The following is a 12132-nucleotide window of genomic DNA, read 5'->3' as shown; positions in this document are numbered from 1 at the left end:
TGCCCTCTCTTACCACAATTGTAGCATTTGACATGCTTCTTACTTTGTGACTTTTGTCTACTTTGACTTCCACTGGAATCAAGCTCCATTGATCTCCCTCTTGTCATCAACAAAGCATCTGCTTGTTTTGAGTTCTCTAATCTATCTTCCTTATTCTTGCGCCTAGATTCTTCTTCGAGAATCGCAGCAGCCATGTCATCAAAAGAAAGATAATCAGTCAAAACATTATTAGTTAAGTTAATGATAAGCTGATCATATGAATCTGGTAGACTTTGAAGTAAGAGCTCTGTACGTTCATTTTCTGCTATGGTATATTCCAACTATGAGAGTTGGGAAAATAACGTATTTAGATTGTTGATGTGATTTGCTGATGTGGACTCACTCATTCGAAGAGTATAAAGTCTTCTCTTCAAGAATATCTTGTTGTGAAGTGACTTGACTTCATATAATTTGGTGAGAGCATCCCAAATTTTATTTGTTGTCTTTTTCTCTACTACACTTGATAAAACTGAGTCAGCTAGTGCCAAGTGTAAGTTTGCAATAGCATTGTTGTCCATCTCCTTCTGTTTTTCATCTGTAATTCCAGTGGGTCTACCTTCAAATGCTGTCACACAATTGCCTTTTCTCATAATGGCTTTTATCTTCAATTTCCATACGGAAAAATTACTCCCGCTGAATTTTAGAATTTCATACTTTGCTGTAATTTTTTTACGGTAACTCGCAGCAGAAAAAGAAAATATTAATCAGCAACATTTGGCTCTGATACCACAATTAGGTACCAGACAAATGACACAGCAAAATATAGAGATGAAAAATTAGATATTTGTATAAAATATGGAAATAACTGAATAATTTTCTTTGAGAATTACAACTTCTCTCTATCACAAAGAGATTATCATAACACTCTCTCTTGACAAAAGAATAATATACCTTTCTCTATATATAGGAGAAAACCTCTTAAAGAAATAAAACTCTCTATGTAACTCAATGTTACTATTGTTCTTGTTAGATGACTTGATTGAAATGAATTAAAGAAAAACTCAATTTATAGGTGAGTCTCTTCAATATGAACCATTGGTCAATTAGAGGTATATAATTCTTCTCTTTTTCAACCATTAAAATTCTAAGGTTATAAATTAGGATTGTTTATTATCTTTCATTTTATTTAGTTATTATTTATTTATTTATTTTCTAAAATTAGCTTTACTAATTTTCACAAAAACACAATAGTTAGTGTTGCGAGATAAATAAAAATATTTTTGTAACGTTTACGGTTAAAAAATATCTAATAGTTACGAATTTAAAATTAATATAAGGACTCAATTAAAATTTTTGAAATATAAAAATATAATTAATTATAAATTTAAAAAATATAAAGACAGAATAATTTAATTTTATATATACGATGAGGTGACAAAATTAAATATGCATGAGACCTTGTATAAAGAGGAAAAAAACATGAATTAATACATTGATAATCAAATTGAGGGGTGAATGTTTTTGTATATATATATATATATATATTGAAAACTATTTTTTTTTGGTGGTCATAATTATATATGCAAACTCTGTGTGAGAGATCTGGAATATAGCTATTAGGTAGAGCCATCATCACCTTGAACAAAATCAAATTAAATGACCTAATCAGCATCTTGACCTAAAAATTTTGAACAAGATGAAATAACCTAATCAGAATCTTGACTTAAAAATAAGAAAAAAAAACGTGAACATTATTGGAATCTTTTATTCATAAATTAATTGGTGTCGTTGAAAATTGGGAGACAAAAGCTTGGCCCCGGGTCTGTGTAACATGATGAGCATGGAAAATAATTCCTTGCCTTTATTAATAATTTAATATGTTTTGTTATGTGTACTACTCTAAACTTTTCATTTTTTTTAATCTAAGAAAAGAAGTGTTATATAAACTATACAAGGAATGTATGCATCAAGAAAGACTATTTTGAAATGTATTAATTTTTTTTTTTATTGAAATAAGAATATGTTTAGTTTGCGTTTTTATTTTTAATATTTTTTATTTTTAGAATTTTATACAAATGTAAAAATAAAGTAAAAATAGAAAATTAATTTTTTTTTATTTTCATTTTTTTCTTTACAAAAATTCTAAAAAACAAAAAGTGAAAATATAAAACAAACCAACCTATATACTTTCTGTTGTTCATTGTAAAAGTATCAAAAGAATATCTTAACTTTAAAATTTCATCTATACCTATATTTTTCTCTTAAAATACTCTCAATTCATAAGGTTAAGAATTAATTTATTATTAATTTAAATTTTATTTAAAAATATATCAATTATTTTATACATAATTAAAATTTAAACCTCTAACATATATTTAGAGAATTTAATTTTGATGCACCATCAATGTAAAATAATTTTATACATGTATCTAATTAAGTAACGCTACATTATCAAAAATAATTATTTTTTACATTAATTTTGTAAATAATCATTCAAAAGAATAAATGTAATTCACTATCAATACATCAAAATTAAACTCATATTTAAATAGACAAATGAGCCAATTAATTTTTGTAGTTTTGTAAGAATATTAATCAAGCTAAGAAGAGGGGGAAGGTGCCAATTTTGATATTGGTTGGCATCAAATGGCAGCCAATGGCAATTATTCAGAAAGTCCACGGTAGCAACAAATGTCACATAACTCAAATCAAATTGTCATAATTAATACTATAATATGATATGAAAGAAATTAAAAATAGAAACGAAATTATACTAATGCCACTATATATGTATGTGCTGGATTCAGGAACTTCGTCTTTTCTTTCATGGTGCAGGAATTTCAATGTAGCAACATGTTTCACTCATTACATATGTGACAAAAAAGTAAGACTAAGAAAATATATATAAGAAAAGCAAATGGTAGTAGCGATAAGACGTGAAATTTTTTAGATGCATGTATCTTGGTTGTAGAATATGATTAGAGGACTTTAGAGAGTTTATAGTTTGTAGAAATTTAAATAAAATCATATAACTTGTACATGTATATATAGTTTTGTGGATAGAGAAAAACTGTTAAGAGAACGAGGAGGGTTTGAAATTTCATCACCATGCAATAATAATCTCTTATTTTAGTAACAATGTGCCTAATAATTTCTCGTTTCTCTCTGATGAGTTCTTAACGAGGCTGAACCGCAGATCGTGTAAATCTCTATAATAATTATATTACAAAGTTGATTCCTGATAAGTCTTTAAAATTAATTAATTAAGTCAAATTTATTCACTCTCAATTATAGTATATGATATTAAAATCTGTCAAATACAATGTTGTAGACCATCTACCTACAAGGTTCATATTACATTTTTCCATTTTTTAATTCATCTTTAAACACTATTTACTAGTTAAATAGTATTGCACTCCTTATTAATTAAACCTTTGCAATTAGGTTTACATGTAGGGGTGACATCACTATTTAAACTCGCGAGTACCCACCTAATCCGATAAAGAATTCAATTTTCGAATGGATTCCTACCTATGCCTAGATCTCGGATAAATGAAAATTTTATTAACAAGACATTTTCTATTGTAGCCAATATCTTATTACGAATAATTTTGACAATTTCGAAAGAAAAGCTGTATTTTTTGCAGCTTTTGTTGTTGCTAGAACTATGTGGTATGGTTCAGCAACAACTCCGATTGAATTATTTAGCCCCACTCGTTATCAATGGGATCAGGGATACTTCCGACTTTGATCGTTATGGACTGGTACCGCGATCTAGTCCTAGGCAGGACCAACTTCCTTGACCTTCCGGCACTAGGCAGGCGTCAGCCCCATATATGGTCTTACGATTTTGCGGAAACTTTGCGGAGACCTGTGTTTTTGGTAAACAGTTGATTGCAGATTGATGCGTTTCGGTTAAAACACCCGAAGTAGCAAAGTCTTGGGTAAAAATAACACTCGGTGCGATTATTGCACTTAAATCGTTTCTTTTCGTATGATTTTTTTTACTATCCCCGCTGCTGTAGCATTATACACAATATTATTACTCTTAGCTCGCTCGGAACGGGTTTTTAACAGGGGTAGATTCTTGGGTGGGACAAGATCGAATTTAGGTAATACTCACCCCAGTATATATAATACATATAAAATAATTAGTGAAATTATTAATAATATTGTATCATATCTAAATTTTTATTTTAATTTATGTTATATATATACTGATAGTTATATAAATTTTAAAATTTAATTTTATTTGTTGAACTTTAATAATTATAAAAACGGGTAGAGACGGAATGTATACCTACAAAGATAAGTTAGAGTTTAATTTTTTACTATTAATGAATAGGAGCAAGACAAGTTCTATGCGAATTATTGTAAAACGGGAATTATTGTAAAGCGGGACATGATAGGACAAAAAAAAAACTCGCCCCATTACCACCCCTATTCACATGTTGTCTTATCAAATTAAGAAATATCAGATAAACAGGTGTTTTTGTAATCAAATTTTCAGCCAAAGTTCTCAAAAAGCTTTTTTTCATCTTTTTTATTTTATTTTAACATAATCTATATGAAATCAAATTATGTTACAATATATAAATCCCTTAAAACAAAAACAGGTGGTATAATATAAAGAAAACTTTTTAAAAAATCACACATTATAACGACATAAAGACGAAACATGGTAAGGCGGGAACAAAGGAAAAGGAAATACTAAAATGTAAGAAAACCTTTTCAATTTCAAATAAAAGAAAATACAATTCAGATCATGATTATTCTTTAAAAGAGTATTAATAATCTCCCCTTAAATAGAACTACCTATTCATTTGCTCTTCAAACAATCAACATTTCTAACTTGAAACACTATAGAGTAAATAAAAAAAAAAAAACACTATATCGGCCGAGAATTACTTAAAAACAGTTTTAACTTTTAACTATCAACAATTAGGCGATAAATAAAATAGTAGATGAAAAAATTAAAAAGAATAAAAAGAAAAAGAGTAAAATATCGTTTTTGTCCCCAACGTTTGGGATAAGTCCTATTTGTGTCCCTAACGTTTAAATTGTCCTATTTGTATCCTTAACATTTATAAAAATGATTCAATGTTATCCTACTATTAATTATACTAACAAATCAGATTATATTTTTCAATTATTCTCACTTGGATGTATTCATTCTCAATTAGGTCTCACTTGGATGTGGTCGATTTTAATATTATATCCACTATTTGTGTTTAGATTCAATTATGTCCCTAGAAAAGTAAATTATGTAAATGTTGTAAAAATTAGTTTCAACATTTGATGAGCTATTTTTCGGAGTAAATCATCGATTCTATCCCAGACATTTGTATTTTAACTTCAAGAAGAAAGAAGAAATTTTTAAAACTTAAACTAATGCGCTCATGATGTGTAATTAACGGCAGGATAACATTGAATCACTTTTACAAACATAAAGAATATAAATAGGACGATTTAAACGTTAGGGACACAAATAGAATTTACCCCAAACTTTTGGGACAAAAACAATACTTTACTAAAAAAAAATAATAGCTAATTATTTGATAAAAAAAAATTCGTTCACAATCTTCTCTCATTCACGAAATTGTCATGTCACTGATAAATTGAAGTGAGTATAAATTCTTTTTAATGAAAATGTAGTTCATTTTGCGATTTGGGTGTTTTGTTTAAAGAATTGCCACTAAAAAATTATTTAAAAAGATATTCATGAAATTTTCGGCTATGATGGAAACGTCTCTTACTGTCCTCATAACTTTAGAATCCTGTATGCACCTTATTTTGCCATCTATGGAAACGAATATCCTTTTATCTAAAAATAAAATTAAAAAACAAAAATCAAAACAAAACTTACAGAGTATTGCCGCATGGCATATTCATTCTCCTCTCTACCTCAAAACTCAATGTTCATGCCTATAATAACACTTACCACGTTCTCTCTGAAGATGTCTATATTATAATTTACCTTCTGTTACACTTATCTCCGGCCGCCGGCCTTTCTTGGAGGAGGAGCGGAGTCTTCGTCGTCGGATTGAATGTCTCCATACTGCCAAATTCCGTGACGGCTAGTCTTCGCTTCACTCTGGAACTGCTCCAAATTATCAAGGGCTAGCTGCCTATCTTTTTTGTCCCACCTGCTTCTTTTCTCTACCCTACCAAGTCCTTGCTGGAAGTTCCATAAGAAAAAATGTTCAGGTGGATTGCATTTTGTAGGGAAATGTGAATAGAGTACAAGGCAAAATGAAAAATGTGTAGAAAAATACAAAACCTCTAGCATAGCAGCATTAACACTGATCTCGGCATCCACGGCAACGAGAGTAACTGCGAGGACTGATCCAGTACCCTGACCTTTAGTTTTTCCTCCAGAAATATCTTTGTCTTCAACCTTGGCCCTGAACTCTTTTCCACTGCTCAAAGTGAGTTCGCTCAAATATTCGGCTGCTTCTTGCCCGAAATCCTCTTCCAAGTTTGGAACCTTAATGTATGCAAGGCTGCACAATTGAGCAAGACCGGGTGCAGAAGAAACAGACGGATCAAGAGGTCGTAACTGACTAAATGTTACTTCTTCTTGGTTACCATAATCAATGTAAAACACCTCAAATTTGTCCTTTGGAGATTCAACTGGTCCCCGAGGTGTATTGACAACCTACACATTTCAATCAGTTTTACACCGTTACTCAATTAAAAGCAAAATTATGTTCAAAGTTCAAACTGCCAAAGTGAAATATGGTATGACATATAAACCATACTGAGATGCTTTGAGTAAAGATATGGAATAAATAGGTTTCCGATTAACTTACCATTGCCCGATACCAAGAGTCATCAGCAAGAAAATGACAAAGGACTATGTCACCCTTCTTGGGATTGAAAGCACCGATCACTGGAGCATCCTTAAGGTTCAAAGATGCAAGCTGCTGCTGAATAGATGCTATCTTTTGATCTCCAACAGTTTGTACATAGAATTTGCCACCACCCAAGACTTCTGTGACAATAACCTATGGAACAACAATGATCCAAATTGTTTACGATTTTTAAATAAAAAACAAGGGTAATCAATGACGCAATATCCTACGCACCTTAAGCACTTCCTGTTGTTTGTTTTCAACAGGTGTCGCACCATTAGATACTTCTTCTCCTTCAACATAATTCTCCCAGATCTGCAGTACAATTCACATAAGTATAGCTAGCACGGGAGGAACTGTAGTAATGTCAAAAATGGTTGGGTATCAGTTCTTACTTTAAGCTTTTTCTTCTTAGCAGATTGTTCAGCTTGCTCCAGAAGGTGAAAATCAGGAATTCTGTCACCTCCAAATGAAGTTTGAAGTTTTGCTAGTCCAGCTTCAAGTAGTGTCAAAGCCACATTGGTCCTGGACTCCCATAAAGACCCCAAGAATGTTCCAGTTCTATCAACAGTTTCGACCTCAATCTGCAAACATGAAAGTTAAAAAATTATTTGATGACTAATAACCAAAGCAAAATAAAGGAGTTCGGCGCAAAGAGGAACTAAACTACCTCAACATCTCTCTGCATTATCTTCCGCCTCATCAAGGCAATTGCCTCTTCAGAATATGGCTCACCACGTCCAGGACATCTGACACCAGAGAATGAAAAGGCAATACTACAAGTTTCTTTTGGAATCAACAATTTGAATCGGTGTCCACTGAGTACATATTCCACAACAGCAGGAATTTTTCTACTTTTGTGTAGGAAAGGCAAGAAGTCTCTGGCTTTCTTGGATGACGACTAAATATGGATAAAAGGAAACAACATATTTTAGTTGTGTTTGGTATGCTTCAGAGTAATAACAAGATTTAAGATAAATTGTAACCATTCTTCTCACCGTGGTCAAATCAGTTATATGCATCACTGGAGAATCTTTGTTAGAATGGATCCCTTTCTTTGCAGCAGTGGCCCGTGCTTCAGCAGCAAGAAGAACATCATAGAAATTCGATCTTTCTTCAAAATCGCGATGTCTAATGACAGTTCCGAAGCCACGTGCAACTACCAACTCAGCAACATTCGCCCCCATTTGCTGACTTGCAGTAGGTGGAGCAGATGAAGGGGCATCATCACCACCAGGCTTTGCATTGGACAACAGGAAGACTGATCCGAAATCCATCACCCTGTTATCAGCACCTCCCGATGGTGCAGATCCATCTGTGGGAGCAATCTTTCTAGAATACTCCATTTGAACATTCACCTGAAAAAATTAGATTAAACGAATTATAACCGAAGTCACCAATGGTATCAAAAGATATATAAAAAGATATTTCCATACTTGTTTTCCAATGAGACGTGTTCTCAAGAACTCCTTTGCTTCGCGGGCATAGGCAGCTGGCTTTTCATCCCGACGAGGATTGCCCATTTTTGGACACCTAATACTTGAAAGGTTAACTCTCCTTTCAGCTAGAGGACTACCATATGGAATGGAATCATCAGCAACAATGATGCAGTCTCCACTCACAACCTCCACCACCTGTGAGACTCAAGTATCAATATTATAAAAATGTACACTTGCAATTGAATTTTTGGCATAAACAAATGGCTGTGTGGCAAATATTTTACCTTTCCAGTAAAGTTCTGGTCATGAATTGCCTTTGAATTTGTAACGGGAGGAACGTAGTTAGTCCAACACCTTAACCTGCTCTTCTTTGCCTGGAGCTCTGCATTCTTCAACTTTCGCTTTGCCTCCTCTTCCATCATATTAGCACTCCACTCAACATATTTGGCATAACCCTTTTGATGGAACCAAATTTTTTTTTTTCAAAAGGAAAATCAGAGAAGGAACACAAACTTGTTTCAATATCACAAAAAGCCAAGTCTACATAATAAATTCACGGTAATCACTACACGAATAAATCACTTACATTTTCCACAAGCTCCAATGCCAGGTCCTTTGCTGAATCACCATCAGAATAATACACTGACCCAATCAAATTTTTGTACTTATCGACACCTTCCAGGACAATGCGAACCTGAATATCCACTTAGAATTTAGAAAATATTCAGATATGGTGAACAGTAATATAACTTGTAGAAGGTTACTCACATCTCGATTCAACACCCGCATCTCAGTGAAAAATTTAGCTTCATGTGCAAAAGGATCAGCAGAAGTTTCAATGGATGCAGAAGCTGCAAGCCTTTGGGCAGAGGTAAGTGGGGCTCGAGTTTCCCCTGCAGCATCTCCATTAGTGTCATCAGTTGTCAACTCTGATTCAACAACACTTTCAGATGTAGCTCTCCTTCCCATTTGTGGGGCCTGATGTAAAGGGTGAATATTAAGCAGCTTATTCTAAAAAGGTTGGCAATGAGAGCAGCATTCATGAACATACCTGAATTCCAGCAACAAAAACTTGTACAAACTGAAATTCTGGGAGCAAATATATCCTGAGGGTACTCCCATCACGAACCTGCTCAACAATTGCTTCCATAGGTACTCCCTTTTTAGCATCTAACAAAGCCATAGCATTGAACTTACTATCATCCCCTCCAAGGGCGGAAGGTGGAAGATTTCTAATGGATGCCTCAGCAGCGCCAGGAACCTGCAATTGCCAAAACAAAAATCACATATGCTGTACTCGAGAGATTTTCATAATTAGATAGGAACCGTCAGTCTGTCACTACATCCCTATTTTCTGTCTCATTCTAGCATCATTCTGTCCAGTTAATTTTGATTGGCAGCAGAAGATCATACTTATGATACAGTGGATATCAAAGCATAAATTCTTTCTGAAAATAGACCTGAATTATCTTGTACAAGAGTACACAAACTTCATGCAACCAGTTATTTAGTTAACTTAAGAGATATTAATGGTGGTAGGAAAAGGCTAACTTCATCAAACACAGATGCCTAACATACTGCAGGTTGGTTTCAACTTTCAAGTAAACCAAGTCAACAGAACATACAGGATGGAGTCTAATTTTTAATGTTTTGCAGGAAACAGAAACCTTCATTAACAGGAAAACTCAAACAAACCTTGCTCCAACGACCAAGACCTTCTTGTTTAGCTTGTTCTTCCAATTGTAACAGCTCTGCAAGGTAGGGACTCGCCTCTCCTTTCTGTTGCCCCTGCTCTCTGACCTGCAAGAATGAAATTGCAACAATAAAAACTCCTGCAGCCGGAAAGTAACTCAAACAAACACAGGCTTGGTTTGGCAAAACTTTTACTTTTCAAAAGTAGCTTATGAAAGTTGTCTTCTAAAAATAGCTTTTAATAAGCACAAGCACTGCAATTGTGTTTGGTAAAACAGTTTTTAAAAATTTAAAAAGTTATAATAAACATATTTATAACGAAGAATATTTTTTTTTTCAAATTTTAGAGACCAATAATTTAAATATTTATTTGATTTACTCTCTATATTAATATAAATAAAGTTATCATTAGTCAATAATAAAACTTGTATGTAATCCAATGTTAGTACTGATAATCCAATGTCTCCTTCTATCCAATGTCTCCTTCTTCACGTTTTAAAGAAGAGAGAAAAACAAACATCTACTAAAAAATACAAAAACAACGAACAAAAAATAATATAAATAGATAGTAGTTCATACCTAATACATGATAGAGATGTATTTGTGTTGAAATTGTGAAGATTAGGTTGAAAAATAAAAAATATATGAAGATTGTGTTAGAATTTGTGAAGGTTAGGTTGAGAAATTAGAAATATATGACTATTTCAATGGCAATATAATGGCGGAAAATATGTGTGGGAAAATAAATGAAATCTGGTGTTAATAATTAATAATGATAATTTCTTGTGCTTTTGCCACAGTCAGATGAAAGCACACAGTATCCAACCTTTGCCCATCCTTGAGAAACAACCAGCAGTGAAACATTCTTGTCACCAAGCATAACGCTCCCAAACTCTCTGCCTATGGAAGGCACAGTGTAATCAACTTTGAAGATCACCTCCTAATCAAACAAAACAAAAAATCAGATTTTCATCAGAAGGACATAAATGGCAACCATAATAACAAAAAACCACATCACTCAATCACAAAAAAATCAGAACAACAAAAACTAACTCATGATTCCCACCTTCCCAATGCAGAGCTTCCTCAGAAACTCTCTACTTTCCCACGCAAACGGCTCATCCACACCACCTCTACGTGCCTATATCATCAGTAGCAAAAATAGCATCAATGCCAGATAAATTACCAAAAGCATTATATCAGATATAAATATATAAATTCATTCATGCAAATAAATAAATACATAACAGCATAACAAGTTAACACCTAAATCAATGAAGTCAAACAAAAAAAAAAGGTGAAATTCTCTTACCAGTCTAGGAGCAATGAGAGATGATAAGGTGAGAGTCTTCTCAGGAAGGCGACCAGGCTTAGAGCTTGACAAGGCCACAATGACCAAACAGTCCCCCGAAGGAACTGCTTTCACCCTTCCCCTGAACCAACCCGGTCCAGCCGCTGCTGACGCCATTTTCAACAGCTACCTCACGATCTGCAACCATCACAACACACAAAAATATATAAATTTCAAATTATATTAAAAAAAAAAAACAAGTTTTCTGAACACAAGGTCAAATCCATTGTTACACATTCACAGACTCTTTTAAAACACGACGCATTTAAAGAAATCTTAAATTCTGCATAATTAACTTTAAGGAGAAAAGTCCAAGAGCTGGAAAATTTAGATCCAGAAACAGAGAACAGAAAAATGAAGATGGATCAGCGCATGCATGATTGAAAAACAAGAAAAACACGGATCGAAGAATGCGATCACGTGTGGCGATTTGCTGTTACCTTGAAACTGCTCTCAGTTCGGGATCTCTGAAAAAGAGTTTGAACTGAAACCGAAACAAAAAACACTGAATTCTATAAAAATAAAAAATTAAGGTGATTTTTTGTTTACTTTTTTTTTTCTTTTTGTAATTTTTTTTTTTGGGATCGGAATGAGAAGCACGAGCGTGCGTGCAAAGAAGAAAAGATATCAGAAGATTCAGCGGCGGAACAAAGAGTGAAAGATGCAGAGAGAAGCGAAGAGTGTGTTTCGAAGGAAGAGAGTTATATATATAAACACGGACGAGAGTGGGTGGGTTATGAGCTGAATTACAGAATGACCCTAGAGTTTCCAATAATTACGAAACTGTCATCCAACTTATCCATTCTCGTTAGGAATA

General features: G+C 33.2%; 1 protein-coding gene across 1 annotated transcript; it reads right to left on the bottom strand.

Moving 5' to 3' along the window:
- Window positions 1–5682: 5682 nt before the first annotated feature.
- Window positions 5683–12085, bottom strand: LOC112771252 (ribonuclease TUDOR 1). The gene is made up of 17 exons (XM_025815933.3): window positions 11756–12085; window positions 11277–11453; window positions 11031–11105; window positions 10791–10904; window positions 9968–10072; window positions 9324–9533; window positions 9041–9250; window positions 8859–8966; window positions 8557–8727; window positions 8270–8467; window positions 7832–8191; window positions 7504–7734; window positions 7229–7417; window positions 7068–7148; window positions 6792–6986; window positions 6260–6637; window positions 5683–6157 (listed from the first exon to the last, which is right to left on the bottom strand). The coding sequence occupies exons 2-17, from the start codon at window positions 11430–11432 to the stop codon at window positions 5969–5971; spliced, it is 2970 nt and encodes a 989-aa protein (XP_025671718.1). The 5' UTR covers window positions 11433–11453; window positions 11756–12085; the 3' UTR covers window positions 5683–5968.
- Between the last annotated feature and the right edge of the window lie 47 nt (window positions 12086–12132).

The sequence above is a fragment of the Arachis hypogaea genome, chromosome 18, assembly GCF_003086295.3.
Source record: "Arachis hypogaea cultivar Tifrunner chromosome 18, arahy.Tifrunner.gnm2.J5K5, whole genome shotgun sequence".
NCBI lineage: Eukaryota > Viridiplantae > Streptophyta > Magnoliopsida > Fabales > Fabaceae > Arachis > Arachis hypogaea.
This window is presented reverse-complemented; position numbering and strand designations above follow the sequence as displayed.

Excerpts from the sequence above, each read along its gene's own strand:
- LOC112771252 (XM_025815933.3), bottom strand. The coding sequence starts at position 11,432 with ATGGCGTCAGCAGCGGCTGGACCGGGTTGGTTCAGGGGAAGGGTGAAA. Across the intron at positions 11,106-11,276 it reads CTCTCATTGCTCCTAGACTG|GCACGTAGAGGTGGTGTGGA; the intron begins GTAAGAGAATTT and ends CTGATGATATAG. Across the intron at positions 9,534-9,967 it reads GTCTTGGTCGTTGGAGCAAG|GTTCCTGGCGCTGCTGAGGC; the intron begins GTTTGTTTGAGT and ends TGGCAATTGCAG.